Source organism: Orussus abietinus, unplaced genomic scaffold (assembly GCF_000612105.2).
Source record: "Orussus abietinus isolate OABI.00-Male unplaced genomic scaffold, Oabi_2.0 scaffold33, whole genome shotgun sequence".
Lineage (NCBI taxonomy): Eukaryota > Metazoa > Arthropoda > Insecta > Hymenoptera > Orussidae > Orussus > Orussus abietinus.
In genome coordinates this window covers 412,043-432,360 of record NW_019394294.1, presented here as the reverse complement: position 1 = coordinate 432,360, position 20,318 = coordinate 412,043, and the positions used below count along the sequence as shown (strand labels likewise).

Here is a 20,318-nt window from a genome sequence, read left to right as displayed (position 1 = left end):
CTTTAGAGGGGATGGACCAACCCCTTCTTTTCGTGGGGGTACTCGGTGGTGACGCGCGATCTCGTCCGAGGGGTGCATGAATTATTCACCCCTCTCCTCCGTCGCGACGCCCTTCTTCCGGGAGTCCCGAGGGAAGAAAGGAGAGACTACCGACCTTGAAGAGCCCCTGGAAGAGGAGTCTTCGTCCAAGACGGACAGAGCGGGTTCTGTGCATCGCCCTCGCCGTGGCAGATCTCTCGGAATTCATCTCGAACAGAGACCAACTTGTCCCGGACTCGTCTTCCAGAGAGCGGGAGAAAAACAAAAAACTCCAGACCCCAGGAAATATCCCATTACGCCGCGCGGAGATTTCTTTTCTAAATTTTTGTTTTTTTTTTCTTCCTGAACTCTTTTTCTCAAACATAACCTCCTCGAGGCGTCGGAAATTCGGGAGAGATCAGGAGCGAGTTGCCAGCCTCGACGGATCGGTACTTTTCCATGTTCTCCGTTTATCCCTGTTTCCCTTTTCTTTTTCTTCCCTCTCATTTTTCGCCAAGGAAAAGAGACGTCACTCCCACATTTCTCCCCGTTTCATGTTAGGGGCCTCCCGCTCTTCGCGCCCTCTCGCTCGATCTGGCGGCGCTTCCGCTCGCTCCGTCTCTCTCTTTCTCCCGACTCGCGTGGCGCAGCCTCCGAGAGAAGAGTCGGCCTGGACTCGCGATGTCGAAAATCTCCAGAATCTACGCCCGTCGGCGAATATACACGCGAATACATATGCGTACTCATTCGAAAGCCCCGCGGCCGTTCCGGCGCGTTTTCCCCGCGAGGCTCCAACTCCCCCATTTTTATTTACATTTTTTTCCCCCAACAAATTTCGCCTTTTCCAGACGCCTCTCCCTCTCCCTCTCTCTCTCTCTCTCCCTCTCTCCCCTCTGTGGCGCGTTTCGCACTCTTTGGGCAATCTTTTTTTCCCTTCTTCTTGTTTATTTTTTTCTTTTCTTGGTGTTTCCTTTTCATTCCCTTCCCAAAACGCCGCGTCGCCCGGGGGATCCGCTTTGGCCCGGCTCGCGGGTCTCCGGGAAACCCGCGTCGGCGGTCTCGCGGGTTCTATTTTCTCTCTTTCTCGCGGACTCGTCTCTTTCGCCTCGTGGCGAGAACTTCGCAAATCCGTTGAAGAGGCATCCAGGCCGCCTTGGGACACACCCTGGGGGTGCCTATAAATAACGTCGTTTAAAGAATTCCGAAATAACGCGGGGCGCGTTACTCACGCCCACGGCGTTTCCGCGCGGGCGAATTCCCGATGCCAAAACTCCTCTTCGCAAAGTTATTCCCGTTGACTCGTCTCTTATGTGCCATTAACGCAACGATTGCTCACGCAACTTCGCGAGCCTCTTATGAATGGCTTTCTCGCGTCGCACGGTGGGCTAGAATCCCAAAATCCTGGCCGAAAATCGATAAACCAAGTTCGTTATCTTCTGTCTTAAGGGGTTACACCACTTTGACCCACCGAAAAATTACGGTTTTTCAAGAATTTTTTTTTTAAGAATTAAAACGTTTTTATCCAAGTTAAAGTACAGTAAGGTATTATACTACTATTAAACAACAAAATATTTTTTATTTACAAAATTCGCGACTTGAAAGGCGATTTACCGGAGCGCTGCGAAAATCGATGATCGTGCAGTGGGCACGATAACTCGGTCCAGGTTTAAGTTAGAACAATAATCGAAAAAGAATTAGCTTCTGTAGCCCAAGAGCTAACGAAATACGTAGCCGTTTTGAAAAATATGCATTTTTCACAAAATGGCATCGATTTGAAAGGAATGATACGTATTTTGCCCTATATTTCGTTAATTAATGTTGCATAAAAAATGCGAATATCAATACATTGAAAAAATTATACGTATTTAGCTAGATAAACATATCACGAGTAAAATAAAAAAAGAATCAAGACGATTGATTGAATATTGGCGGAGCTAGAGTGCCCACCGATTTTCAAAATGCAGTTTTAAGAAAAACGCGTTTACACCTATACACCTGCCCACCGCACGATCCCCGATTTTCGCAGTGAGCGAGTTTAATAGTAGTATAATACCTTACTGTACTTTAATTTGGATAAAAATGTTTTAACTGTTAAAAAAAATTCTTGGAAAACCGTAATTTTTGGGTGCGTCAAAGTGGTGTAACCCCTTAATTCACATAGCTTTGTAGAGCAGGGTTCCTGCGTGTAATACTGAAACTACAGCTAACCTAGGTTTTATACCTGCCGTACTACCTCAGTCGGAACTTGGCCACCTTCGAGGGCGGAACGGTACGATAATCGGTCCCGAAATTCGTGAGATGTGAATTTTTGTTGTCACATGGTGTGTTTTTTGACCACAAAAAATGGAGGCTACTCCTGAAGGTATGTAAAATATTACCTATGCATTGAAATTCAATTTGTTTCTTTTTTTCTTTTATTTCTTATTATGGAAAATAAATATTAACTCTGCGCTTGTAATACAAACGCCCGTGCTAAGGTAGCGAAACAAATGTAGGAAAATAGTTTGTTTCTAAAGAGATCTAACTCTAATTCACGATTTAATGTGTAGGAGTTGTTTATGGAATAAGAAATTCATAAAAAGTGGCTCCTAGAAACTGCTTATTTCGGTGAAATATGCAAAAATAGAAACGCGCGTCCAATAGAGCGTTCTCGGAGCAATTCTAACTGTACCTGCTGTACCTGTAACTATACACACACCCACACACACATACATATGTTTCACCCTTATTCGCGGAATTTCATTATTCCCTTCGTTCCTGAGATTTTCTTGAATAAAGTAAACATATATATAAGTATATGTATCATGATTTCAACCTTGGGTACGAAATGTCGGGGTTTTCACTTTTTATTTCTGGGAAATGATTTTTTTTTTCTTTTCTGCGTAGGTTGGGAAGTGAGGAATTTTAGGAACGGAGAATTTCTGCACGCTCGGACGTTTTGCGTAAAATGAAATAAATGTACGCGTTGTTTTCTTTTTTTTCAACCTTGGGTATGAAATGTCGGGGTGTCCTTTTTTTCTTTTTTATTTCTGGGAAATGAATTTTTCTTTCTGCGTAGGTTGGGAAGTGAGGAATTTTAAGAACGGAGAATTTCCGCACGCTCGGCCGTTCTTCGTGGCATTGCGGACTAGAGAGCGGCGGCGCTCTCTCGATGCGTACTCGGGTGTACTCGTGTGTACTTACGAGTACTCGCACTCGAGCAACCGGGACCGCGGAGTAATTGATGCAGTCGACCAGGACAGGGCCGTAATCATTGGCGAGGTTTTCTCGGGGCCTCTTCGAGCCGATACAAATAAATTGGAAATAATTCGTAATAAATGATTAGTAAACAGTAAACCACCGTATAACGCGATCGAGGTTATAAGATAATTCAGAGAGAGGGAGGAAAAACATCCCAGAGGGGTAACGACGTCTTTAATGCATTTTTTTTTTTCATTTTCCTCCTTGTCTTTCCGTCACTTTCCTGCCAAATGGAATTTTCCTTCCCTTGATTGAGGTAAGGGGACGAGGTGCAGGGGTACGAGGGTCTTCGTACAGGTGTACTACATGATATACGACTACCGGGCCGGGAGTAACAATGGTTGTTACTGGTACTCAAGGACGCTAATCGCGTTAATCGAGAGTAACGACAGCGTGTCGCGCGAGATGCGACGTCCACGTCGGACTCATCTCTCGGATGCTGCTGGTTGGCCTGGATGATGACATCTTCGCTTCTACGAAAATTCTAAGGAGATGTATTTCCCATATGGAAGGTTCTACGGGATCCAGTCTCCCGGATTAATTCGGTTAAATTCGGATGAAATAATTAATTGGATTAATTTAACACCGCTGGCGAAGCGTGGCCGCGGCCTCGCCTCGACTTCGAGTTCCCTCTTCCTTTTCCTCTTTTTGTTCCCCGTGTAAACGCCGCTCGACTGCCGCAGAAATATGGAATTAATTGACGCATTAACGGGAGCAAACGGCGGGAATCGTGGCGCTATAAATACCCGTAGATACCGTTCGCCACGCGAGTAGACGAGGAGTTATATCCTAATAGCGTATGCACGGCTCGCTATCGATATCGAGGGGACGAGCGTCGTTTTCTCTCTCTTTCTCTCCATAAACCACAGCGATAAATTTCCAACGCGTATCGTTCTAATAAACACACATTTTTGCCGGTTAAACTGCCCTCCGCGTTTTTCACCCTCAAAATGATTCACGGTTATTAAACGGTCCGAGAGCCATTAGATACGCCCATAAGGGTGGTTTCTCCTAACCTCAAATTGACTGACGGTATTTTTCTTTCTCCTCCGATAAATAATAATTTCAAGGGTTCACCATGAATTGGTAAATCGATTTTTGTTCACCCCGAAGGGGAGGGGTAATTTTTATTTTTCCTTTCCGCATCATTTCATTAATATCGCTTTTGGACGAGACGATGTGTCGCGTTATCATGGAAGATGCGAATTCCCGGTTCCTCCGCGGTATCTCTTATCCACCCTCGTTGATAAGGGAAATAAGAATACTAGGAGAGCCGTATACGCGTGAGGTCGTTGCGAGTTCGAGTATCGATTGCCGGCTGAATTCGAGGTTGGTTTAGCACAGAGAGCTGGAAGGGTCCGGATTGACGTTGGTCCCTCTCTCTCTCTCTCCCTCTCTGGTATCGATCGACCCGGAGTACCGGTATCAAGCTTAACTGCCACAGTGCCAGTACAGAGAATTACGAATTAAGCAGTGCACCCGAGACTCTCCTCAGTCGGGAGAGCGTTTCCCGTTTCCGGTCCCACTTCTTGGTATCAATCATCTCCAGGGCCAAGAACCCTTCTGATAACGTCTGCATGGAATATTGACAAGCACGCATATTACATATTGCTAATCGCTCGTCACTAAACTAAAACAGTGATAAGCATAAATTCCCACCAAAACTAAATGAATTAGGATAAACAATCGCGTTTACTCCAATTAACTCTTAATCTTATTATCGCAATCATGAGAATCATGTTGACGGCCATTTAATATCGACTTTCGATTCTCTAGAAATAAATCGACTTCTAACTTGTCGACGTGGAGTTTCTTTCTTCTTTTTTTAACCTAGGTTTGTAGTCACTATATGTACCCTGAGAGAAAAAAGAAAATATCATTGAACCAAGGTTATACTTTATTAATTAAAAGGATAATTATATCAGTCCAATTCCTTGGAGGAATTTCTTCGGTTCGGTGGGTATTTCTCGTTTCTCAGCGTAGAGGAGCGATCGGGAGGGTTTATTTTCAAGTCGCGGATTCTAAGAGTTTCTCGACGGAGGAGAGGACGTCGGGCGGACGTTTCCCACGGAACGGCGACGACGAATTACGCTCAATTAAGCCCACATCTAGTTGATTCCTCCCATATAGGAGAGTCGCACACGGCGGACCTTCCGTCCTGCGCGCGCACCTCACCCACACACACCGCCCTCGGAGATGGCGGCGTTGATGGTTTTTGATTGGCCGGAAGTCTGACGTCAGGACACGCACGGGGACGTGCGCCGTCGCGATAATCCCGACCGATCGCGCGACCATTCCGGGCCCGACCGTCGTGGCGTCCACATCGGGCGCGGGACGCTCGTCGACTGAAAAATGATCGCAATAATTTGGCATGGAACCAAAGGGATATTTATTCAATGAATCACTTAACTCAAAGAAACTGAAACTGTCGTAAGCAGTTTATTCGAGTGAAATAATCATTCTTTGAATTGACAGAATATTTCTTTGGCATTGTTCGAGGGACTTTGGGTCGATGTAAAATTCTTCTTTTGCTTGGGTGAGGAATTTTGTGGAAAGTAGGAGATCGGGGTGGTAATTTGCTCGTGGCTTTATATTCCCTAGGACTTTTTCGACTATCGTTGTTTGCGGAATTCTGGAGTTTCGGAGCCGCGCGGCATCCTGGGAGACGATGCTCCTCTCCTTGGGATCGTTAACGCGACAGAATGTCACGGGTGTGTAATGGCCGCTCGCGAAAATAGGTCCCCTCCCCGGTTTCCGCGGCGTTGGAGGTTAGGGACACTGTTCGGCTGCTTGGTTAGTATACGGCGAGCGCGAGTCGGCCGGGCGGCGCGGCGCCGCGAGTGCGACGGAGACGGAGGCATGCCGGGAGGCGGGAGCGCGAGAGAGACGCGGCTACCCCCCGGGGGCCGGCCGAGGGAGAGAGAGCCGGGCAGTAGGCCGCAGTGGCGGGCCTTTGTCGGGAGAGATGGCTGCGAGCCAAAATCCCTCGGAACTTCCCTTCGTTCCGAGCCGGGCTACTGCCCGAGCGGACTAACTCGCCCCTAAACAAGTAAATAACCGCGGGAATTTTATCCTCGCGGAATCTCCGTCCCGAAATAAGTCCCGATCGACTTGACCTCTTCTCCCTCAAACTCGAAAACCTTGGAAATTTATATACTTATTTTTCTCCCCCACTAATTGAATTTTTATCCTCGGAATTCCCTCCGACGAGCTCATCGCTTCCTCCCTGTATAGGCCTCGAAGACCCTGTTATTAAATTTTATATCCTTAATTATTCGTTTTATATTGATTTCGAGAGTCGTCGAGTTATTCCCACTTTAAAGAATTTCCATGGCTTTACTCGACGTCTGGGTAACCATGCTGGATTACGACCTGTCGGGGCAAAGGCGCGATCAGCTGATCGCCCGGCGTCAGGTGCAAACGTGGTCGGTGAACGTGACGTTTAACGCGCTCCAGTAATCCTCGACCGATCGATATGGCATTAGAAATCGCTTCCAGACCTGCCGCTCCATTCGAGTGCACTCTGCCTTCCGAACGGCGCGATGCATTCCTTCCGTCCTCTCGAGAGGAAATTATTGGAAGAAATGGCGGGGCGAGGAATAAAAATGAGAAAAAGAAGAAGAAAATACGAGAAAAATTAAACGACACTTATTCAAGCTGTATTTATATATTTTATATTTTCTTTATATATATATATTCCAAGATGTTGCTCCACGTTGGTTGGCGGCGATTGTTCGGGATCGTTAAGGCCCTACAATTTTCGGAGTGATATCGTTCTCGCGCGGTGATTCACGGGGATTCCTCCCAAAAGACGGGGCGAGGGAAGACGAATGACGGAAACGGGGCACTCGCGAGAGGGATGGCCGGTAATCCTAGCTGGCAGGAATAGAGGGAACCATTCCCGATCCCTCGGCAGGATTAATAGAGGTCGTGCCGTAACGTGGATTTTCTCGGTTAACACGGCCCCTCTCGAGACCTCCTTTATGCGATCCCTCCTTGTCGCTCCTCGATGCTACGCCTTGCTCATACGAAGCCTTGGACCCGCTCCAGATGGCCGAATAAAAACCTCTCTCGCGCCTTCTCGCATCCTCCAGGAATTAAAGTAGGAATTTCCGAAGGTCCTTGCGACGGTCGATTTTCATTTGACATATCTCGCCCTCTGGTTTAGTTCGTATGAAGCTGTGGGACTGAACTGGGCGGATAGGGGTTTCGCCCTCTCTCTCGCTCTCACGGCGCGCCGCCGCGCTTTCTCTCTTTTCTTCCACCTACCTCTGCTCTCGGAGGCCGGAGCAGAAACTTTTATTTTTTCATTTCTTTTTCCCCGAGCCTTTTCTCATTCTTATCTGGTTTTTAATCCATTTTCGGGGGGATCGTTGTGCCGTAGCGGGGGATTTGGACCTTTTGTAGGGGGTCGACCTTTCCGTTACGCTGGTCGTTGATATCGTTACGATGGATCTAGTGGGTCCGACGTCGACCGGTCCGAATCGGTCCCGGCGGAGTTCCGACCGGTTGCCACGCAGGGGGCAGCACGACCCGCGCCGGAAACCGCCGGCGTGAATAACAATGCGCTCTTCCATCGCGTGCGGCCCTCAGCGTTTCTCAACCTCTTCGCACCTCCGTTCTCTGCTCCGTTCCCGCGGGAATCGCACAAAGGAGGCCCGCAAGGAGTCGTTCGCGCCGTTACTCACCTCCGCGACCCATATTCCAGGATACCCGAGAATTGGTGCTAACTCGGCCCTGAAGAAGCCATTGCGTCCATTTAAATGAACAGAAAAGAGAACGCTTCCTTTGAAAGGAATGACAAAAAGAACATTAAATACCTCGATGCAGGAAACGTCTAATATTCGAAATCAATTTTTTAGAAGTAAGATAAACCGAGAATCGGCGGGATTAATTCGACTCTAAGAAAGCTGCCATTTCTCTTTGAAAAGAATGAGAAAAATAAATTAAATATTGGCGCAGGAAACGTCAAATATTCGAAACCAATTTTTTAGAATAAGATAAACCGAGATTCGGCGGGATTAATTCGACTCTAAAGAAGCTGCCATTTCTCTTTGAAAAGAATGAGAAAAATAAATTAAATATCGAGGCAGGAAACGTCAAATATTCGAAACCAATTTTTTAGAAGTAAGATAAACCGAGAATCGGCGGGATTAATTCGACTCTAAGGAAGCTGCCATGACTGCTTGAAAAGAATGAGAAAAATAAATTAAATATCGAGGCAGGAAATGTCAAATATTCGAAACTAATTTTTTAGAAGTAAGATAAACCTAGATTGGGCGGGATTAATTCGACTCTAAGGAAGCTGCCATTTCTCTTTGAAAAGAATGAGAAAAATAAATTAAATATCGAGGCAGGAAACGTCAAATATTCAAAACCAATTTTTTAGAAATAAGATAAACCGACTATCAGCGGGATTAATTCGACTCTAAGGAAGCTGCCATTTCTCTTTGAAAAGAATGAGAAAAATAAATTAAATATCGAAACAGGAAACGTCAAATATTCGAAACGAATTTTTTTCCCAGATAAACCGCCAATCCGTCCCCCTGAAGAGGCCGCCATCTCCTTGATAATCCCCCCTCCTATTAAAGGAATAAAATACAGAGTACACTTCCTTATAAAGGAACGAGAGAGAATGAAATATCTCGTCGGAAGAAGTGTCGCGCATTCGAAAGTAATATAATCTCCCCTGACAGGGAGATCTCCTCCATAGGAGGGTCCCCACAAGAGGGGACGGGGTCTCCATATCCCCACGAGGGGATAGACGGACACGAGGGGGCAGGATTATGGTAATACCTCGAGTAAGGACCTCGTGGGGAGCCGAAGGCCACCGTTCCCGAATATCCTGGTGGCCCTGTACATGGAGGTCCCCCTGAATTCTCCCCTCGTCGATGCCAACCTGGCCCGGAACTCGCAACGATTCTTCCCTACGTCGGTCCTCTTATCATTTCGACTCCCGAAGTCGGCTTCGAGTACCTTAAAATCTCCTCCTAGTCATACGATTCCGGACGATTCCCGGATTTTATGAGCCCTAACCTTGTAAAAAGGTCCCTCGGGAGCCGCAACGACTCGCGCGGGAGGAACTCCCTTCCCCTTGTGTACCTATCGCCCTTTCCTCCCTTATCGCGTTTATCACAGTTATACGTTACGTGTTACGCGTTACGTGTTACGTGTTACGTGTCGCGGGTTACAGACCTCCTGCGTGACGTACGCGAGTCGCGCGTGTCCGAGGCGGAGAAAGCGAGTCGCTCTAGATTCGCCTCTGGGTCCGCTTTCTTCTCGCCTTATCATTTTCACCCTTTCCTCTCGTTCCCCCCACCTCCCCGTGAGGATCTTTTTCCTTTGACAAAGCACGATATATCCCAAATTCGGGATTTATACGAAGAGACACCTCGTCTCCGAATTTCTCGCCAGCCTCCCCGATGGAAATGGACGCGATTCTAAAAAATATCGATAAGGGGGAGAGACGAACCTTTTGCTTTTAATAAATTTTGCACCTTTTTTTCCCCTCTTCTCTCCCTCCGCGCATGCGAGATGTCAGCCGCGTATTAGGCGTAATTTATGCAGCCTCGTCCATCGATTCGCCGGGACGCGAATCCATCGAAGTTTTCTCATTATCCTGTCGAGACCCGGAGGTAGATGCAGGGGGGGGACCGAGGGGGGTAGCTGGGAAAAAATGGAGGACACGCTCTCGCGAAATTTTCCCGGGCACTTCTTGCCCTCGGGAAAATTACTTCCCTCGATCGAACCGGCTTCTTCCTCTCTTCTCGCGTGTACTATCGATGTCCGATTAGGGGATGACACGACTTTTTGTCCCCGTGTCTTCCTTTTTCCTTGTTGCCTCTTTCCCTCGGAATTCTTTCTCTGCATTTTTTTCTTTTCTTTTTCTTCCCCCTGAAAATCGCCGGATTTCTGTATGGAGATATCAGAGATAAACGAGGCTTCGATGATCGCTTTTAGGGATCATTTATATAGATTAATTTCACCCCCGTATTATTTTTTTTCTCTCTCGCTCTTTCGAGGGGATTCGGGGGCCTCGTAAAGGGGAAATTGCGCCGGCGAAGGAGTAATACCTGGAGCACTCGTCTCCTTTACGCTTTTTGGAGAAAAAGCTCGACCGGCTCGTTAACTCGACATTACGCGATGGAAATATCCCCCGTTAGCCGACTTTAATGCCGGATAATTTGGAGCAGTAAACCCTCCCCTACGAGGAGGGAAGGGGGAGGGGGCACGTCGGTTTACAGCGCGACTATTACATGCACGCTCTCGAGGTGCCCCCCTTCTCGCCATCCCCTTTCGTATTAGTAATTTTATATTTGCGAAATGAAACAATTCCTAAGTATCCCGGTACGATTAATTAATCGCAATTATATTTATTTATCTATTGTCGATGATCGGACTTGACTGACCCCGATGACGAAATTTCCGATTTTTTACGGAAAATTCGAGGCCGGGTTAATTTCGCCGCGGAACGGAAATTCCCAATTCCAGGCAATAGAAATTCGAGGGGAGGTAATTCAATCACCGGGGCGAAATTTTTTAATACGTAAATACCGGCCGGCCCGTGAAAAACGCACGTCGGCGTTTTTAGACGCGGCCCCGTAAAAATGATTACCACACCTCGGGGATTTACATGTAAATTAGGATTTCCTATTTAAATCCCCTTTCGGATCGCGTTAAAGCAAACTCGTCCTTTTTCCCCAAGCCTCGGTTTTTTTTTCCCCCCCGGAAAATGCGCGTTGCATCGCGCCGGTGTGCACATATCGCGATGCATAAATGCTCCTCGTGGCTGGATAAAGCAGAGCTTTTAATCGGCGCGATTAAAACTCCATATGACGGGGCATTCGAAATTGAGGGAAAATTTATTATTCATTCCCCGTCTGTGGGAAAATTTGCCGACTCGTTTTGGGGGACGATGTCACAAAAATGAGGAAATCTTCGTTTGCAGTTTCGCTGAAGTGTCCAGGAATCGTGTCGCCGGTAATGAAACTCGGGAATAAATTCAGGATTGATTCAGTGTGATATTTCGAAATCTGCGTTCCGTTCCAGCCGAGTCGCGAATTTCGGAGCGACGAGGAAGAGAGAGGGAGAGTCGTCGCGCCCTCGAATAAGGCAGTTTTCAATTTCCTTTCGTCGCGCAACGGCGACCGCGAAGGCGACGGCGTCCTCTCATTTCCGGGGTCCCTCCACGCCCACGGCCGCCAACCTACGAGCCGTTCCTAGTCGGTAGATTTCATCACGGCCTCTCGCTTGAATGAGATCTCGGCGTGGCGGGGCCCCCGTTATATGCGCTCTTATCCTGCATCGAGTCGTCCCGAGGTACCGGAAATGCATTTTCGCCGATCGAGGTCTCGATGCCGGCGAAAGTGGACATTCCACGGAGCCTCGGAAAAGAGAAAAAAGAAGTAAATTCCAGGAGGAGGGGTACAGAAAAGTCCGCAACAATTTTTAAGATTTTATTTTCAATCGCGAGACGTCCATTGTTCGACCGGACTCTCGAGGACGTGCAACTGCGTCGATGCAAACGCCTCTTGCACTCCTCGCAATGGAGGGCTCGGTGCGTGATGGCAGTGCTCGTCGCTTCAGGAGTTGTCCGTTCCTCGCTATGAAAGGGAGTGTCGCAGTGTGGACGGAATTGGTATTCCTGGACGGTCCGCCGCTTCAGGTGAATCCGCTAGGAGATCGATAGGGAATCGATGCACGTCGGTTCTTTATATCCTCTCCTCTCCTTTTTTCTCATACCTAGTGTTCCGCGTATTCTTACCCTCGGCGCGAGTTCGTCCTGCCATCCGGGAGGGGGGGCCTCCTCTTGTCCTCGAGAGTCCTGCGTGGGCTCCACTTGCAGGAACGGACGGCCACTCGGCGCACGCGCCTGCATGCCGGCCGACGTGTGCGGGGGCACTGGCGGCCGAGGGGACCGAGTGCGCGCGCACTCCGATGCGCCCGGCCTATTGGCCCTTTCCCTTGGGCCGGCCGCGCGGAAGTGGGCGAGGGCGCGTGCCGCGAGCGAGGTGCGCCTCCGCGGACCGCCCGACCGGGACTGAGGGATGTCGGCCGAGGTTCCGCCGGCCGACCAATGGGAGCTTGTCGTTTGATGCCGCGAACTTCGCGGCGAGCCGACCACACCGCGAGCACACGTTGCGGTCGGGGGTATCTCCCTCTCGCTCCCTCGCCCTCCGCCCGCCTCGCACTCTCTCTCTCGCCCCCGCACATTTGCTCTACCCTGCTACAGAGGAGGCCCCAACCTCTCGACCACCTCGTTCATCGGTAATTTCTCAGTTTCCTCGTTATATTTAGGCACCCTTATAACTAGTTACTAATTTCTCGGAATATCAATGTAACTATGTAATATAAACAGAGAGATTCCACGACGAAATGCGGATTTTAGGAATTGAGCGAAAGGTGTTCTGCGAAACGCGTAGACGGTCACGTCGACGTATTTGCGGTCACTTTACTAGACCGCCCGGTCGTTTCTGCCCGGAATCGTACGGCGACTTCGGAGTCGCGATCGACTCTCTAGTCGTAAACTCGAGCGGGAATTCTTTCTACCCCGAGTGCGAACAAGCGACGATTTCGACGTAACGAGGGAGGTCCTCGACTTCGCGCTATTTCACGGTAGATTTAGCAGGACATTAAATAGGCTTAAAACGCGCTTCGACCATTCCGGCAAGCTACTTGAAAATCCACTTTGCTCCGTAATCCGCCTTTTACTTATTTGTTTTTTCCCCACATTTATCCATTACTCGCGCGTTCGCCGATTTATTGCAATTCCTGTGTACGGAGGGAAAATTCATTTTTACGTCGTCTCGTCACATTGTGACGTAATGTCTCGGTGCATCGACCTGCACTCCGGGCGATCATGGTCCCTTCGATGCAAGGATATATACATGCATATATACTGTATACGCGTGTATATATCCGCCAATCCGGAACACTCGGTCCAGATTGCAGTTACCGACACTTGGACGTAAGAGAAATTACCTTTCGGAGGAGCTAACCCGAATATTGTGCCATTGGGTGATGGACTTGGAGAAGGGACGTCGCGTCTTCGCTTCTGAAATTCTAACGCGCCAGAGATATAAATTCGAAATTAATTTTTGTTTGCCGCGCTTTAAATAAATAATGAATTAAATAAATTCGGCGCATCGATTCACCCCCGAAATTCGCCCGAGGATCCGGGGATGTCCGATGCATTAGACGTTGCATTAGACGCTGCATCAAGGGTTCACCAACTGTGCGAAAGTGCATCTGGCACTTTGCTGGAGAGGCGGCTCTTCCAGGAGAAGATTCCCCCCGTCTGCAGCTCGGCTGGCATCGGGCCATCCATTAATACGAATTAGAGTATTTAACTTTCCGCAGCAGTCTCCTGGCGGAGAGAGACGGAGAGGAAGAGAGGGACTAGAAGAGAGGAGGGAAAGAGGGGCCCTTCCATTCGGCTTAAGCTTCCATTTCGAATGTACGTCGGGCATTAACTTGATTTACCGTCAGGTTTACTCGAGAGACGTTTATTCCTGGCAAAGAGTCGAAGTCCGACTAGCTGAAATAAAAGACTGGAATTATAGGTGGAAAAAAAAATAATGTCTAGAAAAATCCCCGGTTAATTTCAATTCGCGGAATAATTCCTGTCGATTTTATTATTCGATTTATATTCTATAAAGAGAAGAGGTTATGGGAAGAAGGGAGGATGTAGACCTGGTGGTTTGATAAGAGTCGAGGCTTCCACGCCTGGGGAAACGTCAAATCGAAGCCACCGTCCCATTCCGGAAGTCGTGAAGGGACAGGAAAAATGGCGACCCAGGGGAGGGTCGACTTAACGTCCCCTCGTAAGGAACGAAGTTCGCCAGGGATACTTTTCCACGTTTGAGCCTTATTCCGGGTACCTCTGGTTCTTCCCTCGGCCGAGAGAAGAGGGGAAAAGGCCTCTTCTGGACCGACTTCCGACACGACTTCCGCAACGACGCCTCGGCGTCGTTCCCGTCGTCCGAGGCTCACTCGGCTGTTTACAGGGATCGTAAAACCGGGCCCTGCCACTCGTAAACCATCCTCGCAAAAACCTAAAGGCGCCCTTCAGCTTTGATTAAAACGACGCCCGATTTTTCCCCAGTGACGGTTTCAGATCCTAAACAGGAAACCGCTTTCCAGGATGCGGTGCTCCACTTTGAATTCACTTTTCGAAGTCTTACATTTTTTTTTCCTCGATTTTTAAAACTCCAAGCGGTCGACCTGAAATGGAAAAGGGGGAAAATAATTTATCTACTCTAGTTGATCCAGGAATTGTGATCGATATTTCCTTTCTAAGGAGATTTGCGAGTGCTAAAGTTCCATGGCAGCGTTTGTTTCTTCCTTTTTCCGCAAATGCGTGGGGGAGCATGCGTGCGGCCAACACGTAAGACGAGTCTCAATTACTCACTTCGTATAACTCGGCGCACACCCTTTCGTCCGTCCGCCTCGTCGCGAATGTCGGAAAGGATGGATGGAATGGAGTAACGCCCCCCCCCTTTCCCTTTCATTTTATCCCCCCCAGGCCCAAATATATCGGCCGCGAGGAACGAGCGCGCTCTTCTCCATCTCCAGACTCCGTGCCCCGCCTCTCCCCTCTCCGCCGCCGTACTGTGCATTTCATCTCTCTCCCACTCGCGGCGACTCGATGCTCCGTCCTCCTCCCACCGGCTTCCCCCACCACGCGGTTGCTTCCCCCACCACCCGCCTCGTGACGCTACCTCGCTGTGCCGGTCAGCGCGGGCGCTCATTTATCCCCCGGCGCTGCAGCCGGTAAGGCAGGCGGAGGGTAAATAAGCGCTTTCTCGTTTTCTTTCCTTTCTTTTTTTTTTTTACGCCTTTTTACAGAATACCGAATTTATTGCTTTCAATGGCGTCACGCATTTCGCGAATCGCGAAGGACATTATGAGCAATTACAGTCCGGGGTGCCATGATATTGGGATAATTGATGTTGTACCCGGTTTAGGGGACGAAAATTCGAGTTACAAGGGGAGGGGGTTAAGGAAAACGTCCAAAGGAGTCGTCGTGACGTCGTTGTCCGCGGAGAGATTATTAAACCGAGCGACACGCCGACCGGGACGCTTTAACAACGGGAAACTGGCAAAGGGGCGGCGGGGGTGTAAGGGTGGGGTGAAGCACGCTCGCGTTTAATTGAAAATGCACCGGGGTAATAAAATTAGCCCGCGCATGCTCGGCCCTGGAATATTAAGCGGCGCGTCGCGACGCCCCTTTGAGGAACCTCTTGCAAACCGACCGTGACTGTTAACGACTATCGGTATTAATTATATTAATTAGGCGTCAGGGGGATTTTAAATAAACCCGCGGCACCTCTGACGATCGCCATTGCGGTAAAACCTGATTTTCCCCCGATTTTCGTTCCAGAGAAATCACGTGAAAAAAAAAAGAAAGAAGTCGAAAAATTCGTGAAAATTCCGAAATTTTAGAACGAGCGGAACTGAGCTATTTCGAGCATTCGCTGCCTCGGTTTATTTATTTTTAATCCCCACGCTTGCGATTTATTGACCGTGATACCAAGTTATGTGGAAATAAACCCCGGTTCTCACGTCGATCTCATTGCGCCGTTTTCACGGCGGATTAACGACATTTGCATTTCGCGTTGCGAGATTCACCCGCGACTTCCGCATTCGTGCACTTTTCACCTCGCGTGTAGTAATAACTCCCGTCATTAGAGCGAGCAACTTTCGCGAGGGAAATTCTATGTAACAAAAGGGTTACAATAACGCCGCTGCAGGATCTTCGAGATAATCCGGCTCTCTCTCTCTCTCTCTCTCTCTCTCTCTCTCTCTCTCTCTCTCTCTCTCTCTCTCTCGCTCTATCTCTATCTCGAGATTTTCCAAATCCCAGATTAATTTTCCTCCGTTTTGCAAGTTTACATTTTCCCTCCGCACATTTCCACGCGAAAGTTCTCCCGTCAGGATTTTTCAAAAGGGGTTGAACAATATTTTTCCGCACCCTTCGCGACCTGGTTTACGGTTCCCTTTGTTGAGGAGGAGCTGTTATTTAAATTTGTAATAAATAAAGAGAGGTGTTTTATCCTCGTCACGATTTTAATCCGTTAAAATGGAGGGAATGGTGAATACGAGGGACGTCTTCCTCGCATTTCCAGGACGCCTCGGGAATTAAGGCGCCATTGAAAGCGCGTATTCCTGGTAACGACGTCCGCGTCTTCCCGACGATTTCCAGGAGAGATTTTCTCTCCCGTTCCTCGTGGCAATCTAGATGGCCGTGTTCGGGCGAGCAGAACGCGAATACATGAATGCCATTAGCGAATTAAAATACAATTAAACATTCAAATTCCCCTATCGCTCCCGGGGACGCTTAATCCGGACCTCCAGGGGTTGATCCGGGTCAGGAAACCTGGAGCGCTCTTCCAGGCGACGAGACCGAAAGTCGGGACTGAAAAATATCTCATATCATCTGGAATCATCTTGTACCGCAAAACACTCCATTAATAAATTTAATAAAGAAGGAAGAAAAAAATATATAGAACACGAGGAGAAACGTTTACACGGAGTTCCAAGGGCGCAGTCTCCAATTCGAGATTATACCTCACCTGGTCGCGGGGCCTGTTTACCTGTGCACCTGTACATAGAACCGCAGATAATACCCGGGGAGCTTGTAGCGGCTTATCACGGGCCGATTTAGACCAGCTCGGAACAGTTTCGCCGTAGATTAGGCCACCAAGTATTTATTATGTCGCTCTAAAAGCACTCCGACCGGCGCGCCGTCCGAAAGCTTTATAAAGCACCCCGGTTAACGTTCGCGCTTTTACGATGCCCTGAGAGGGAGAGAGGGGTAGGTCAACTTTTACTACCAATCCCCTCTCTTTTTATTCTCTGCCCCCCTTTTTTTTTTGAACGTACATTGTCTCCGAATGCGTGCCATTCCGCCTGTAACGGGCTCTCGCATCACCTGGCTTTTTTTTCGCTTTCCTCCGCCTAGAATTCGAGGGAAAAAAAAGAAGAAATAACTAGGAAAAAAAGGGTTAAAAAATAGAGAAACACCAATCAAGCGGCGGGATCTGATTTTATTGAATGCACCGAATCCCCGTTGGCTCGGTTAAACGTATCCACCCCCCCGTGGAATTCGGTTTGATCGAGTCCTCCCCTCACCTGGATTAACCTCGTCTATTCGGTTGAAATGATGGGGGAGAAAGAGTAAATAAATAAATGCTACCTGCATCGGCGGTTTCTCCGGTTGCGAAAAGCGATCCTCGGTCGGGGTGGGATTTCGTAAAAATTAACACCACCCGGGTCGAATTTTAGATTTTTTTTTCCTTTTTTTTTCCTTTTTTTTTATAAAAAATGTCGAACGATCTTTGGAACGCTCGCGAAATATTTTACGGAGAAGTTTCGAACGATCTTTGGAACGGCGACAGGGATCGATCAGTCCGTACTCGCGGCTCATGTATCATTCAGAAGCGAATAAGCTCGAAGAAAATCGGGGCCGGAGCTCTTGGCCGAGAAAGACTTGTCCTTGATCCGTCAATCCTTGAAGGAAAAGAGAAAAATAACGATAAGAGGCGCTCATCTGGAATTTTCGAACTACCCGCCACTCGGGGAACGGCGTGCACTGCGTGGTCTGATTTGTAGAAAATAATTTGAGGGTTTTAGCATTTCCTCCATAATTCTTTTCCGCGATAAGTCCATGGCGGGGGTTGGAAAAGTGTTTGGAAAGGCCATTGGGGGATGACCAGCCGGCCTCGAAGGGGTTTACTGCCCGTTGATTCAGAAACATCGGGCCGATCGAAAGCAATAACTGTTGGAAACTGGGTCGAGGGGGCGGGGACAAAAAGGTGCTGTAAACCTTTATTTATTCCCCCTCGTAAATGTTTTTTCGACTTTACCCCCCACTCGCGACGATCATCCAGCGATTTCACGGGCTGGAGCTACAGTCGATCCCCTTTTTACGGCTTGATAAGAATTCGGTGTCCCCCGACTTTATCAGGGGGCCCGAGACGCGCATCGGACGCCGGAGGAAAGCGTTATGGGGTATTAGGGTGATCATAAAACTCCAGGGTCGTCAGAATGTACGTGGCACCGTGCCTTAGGAATCCCTAGGGATCACGGGACGTCGGGGATTGTTTCCGGGATCTCCGGCAAGGTGGGATCATCCCTGAACCGGACAGCCTCTCGATAAGCCGGAGTTTCCTCGATTTTCCGAATTTCCCCCATACCCACCCCCTTGATAGGGGGAAAGATTGAACAACCCCCGAAAATGTGTTGTCTCTGCGTCTAAAATGTTTAAATCGCTCCCATCAACTTCATTACTTTTATTTACAATTATTTTCTCTATTTTCTCTTTTTGATAAGAAGGGTCCCGATACGTCATATTTATTTTAAGGGGTGGATTTTATTCCTCCGATTTTACTCGTCACGTGTACAGGGTTTCGGGGGGTGCAGGGTGCTTTTACAAGGGTTGTTTTATCGGCGCTCCTCGCAACGCCGTTTCGCCGGCGAAATTGTTTTCGCTTCTGGTTCGAGAGTCGTCCTCGCGAGTTACAAATGGTCCTTCCCGGGGGAAGGAATATAAATGACACCTGCACCCTCGTCCTCCCCCCGTTATTTGCGATAGATCGATCCCGCCCTCCGGACTCTTTCGGTCCGGCGACTGCATCTCGCTTTATCCCGGAAAATCCTGATAAGCGGAGCTGGAGGGTCGCTCCGGAGGGTGGAAAGATCACTCGCCCCTTCATTCCCTCTGGCCTACCCTAAAAATCCTTGGCAGCAAATGAAAAAAAGAAAAATACATACCATGCATAAACTTTCCCAAAAATCCTAAAAAATCAGGATTCACTCACTTTTGCCATATTTCCTGGTGTACTTTTTCCCTTCTTTTTTTTCTCCATTTCAACCCCAGAATTTCCGGGAGGGGGTCTTCCGGCGACTCGCGACGAGAATCCTCTGACCTCCGGAAATCCTCTTTTGGTTTCAGCACATGGTGCAGACGGGGATGGCTGCGCCTTACGGTGGGGGTGTCTTTCCCCCTCCGGTGAACGGGGTAGCCGGGGTGGTGGGGGCGGCAGGAGCCGGCGGAGACGTCAAGCCGCCCCCGCCGGTCTCCGTGAAGGAGGAGGCGCCCCAGCAGCCGCCCCCTGGCGGCCCACAGGTGCCCCCGCCCGCGGGGGCACCCCACCAGGCCGCCCCTGGCGCCCCCGCCGCCGCCAACTTCAGCCCGCCACCGCCTCCCAATGGCGTCGATCAGCAGGCCATCGTGAGTATACTCTTGACTTTTTTTTTCCCTCAATTCTCCGCACCTCTTTAAATCGTAAGTCGAGTACACTCTTGACTTTTATTTTTTCATTATTCTCCGCAACTTCTTATACCATAAAGTATACATCGGTATACCATTTCATGTAATTTAACGTCAATCGGCAGGCCATCGTGAGTATACTCTTCACTTTGATTTATTTTCCTCAATTCTCCGCATCTCTTTAAATCGTAAGTCGAGTACACTGTTAACTTTTATTTTTTCATTATTCTCGGCAACTTCTTATACCATACAGTGTACATCGATATACCATTTCATATAGTTTAACGTCAATCGGCAGGCCATCGTGAGTATACTCTTCACTTTTATTTATTTTCCTCAATTCTCCGCATCTCTTTAAATCGTAAGTCGAGTAGACTCTTAACTTTTATTTTTTCATTACTCTCGGCAACTTCTTATGCCATAAAGTATACATCGATATACCATTTCATGTAGTTTAACGTCAATCGTCATGCCACCATGAGTATACTCTTGACTTTTATTTTTTTTTCCCTCAATTCTCCGCACCACTTTAAATCGTAAAATGTACCGATCGTCGAGGAGACCCTTGACTTTCATTTTTGCATTATTCTCCGTAACTTCTATACCATAAAGTATGTATCAAAATACCATTTCATGTAGTTTGGCGCCGATCAGCGGGCCATCGTGAGTACACTGGAATTTCATTTTCTTCTCCATTCTTCGCACCTCCTCAAATCATAAAATGTACGGATCGTCGAATAGACCCTTGACTTTCATTTTTTCATTATTCTCGGCATTTTCTTATACC

At 48.4% G+C, this 20,318-nt stretch overlaps 1 protein-coding gene across 1 annotated transcript in view; it reads left to right on the top strand.

The window, feature by feature from the left end:
- LOC105695568 (RNA binding protein fox-1 homolog 1-like) overlaps nt 1-20,318 on the top strand; it is a 125,775-nt gene that overhangs the window by 26,134 nt on the left and 79,323 nt on the right. The window contains exon 2 of the mRNA XM_023435026.1: nt 19,214-19,492. Coding sequence (XP_023290794.1) covers nt 19,214-19,492 — 279 coding nt within the window. The remainder of the gene's footprint in view (nt 1-19,213; nt 19,493-20,318) is intronic.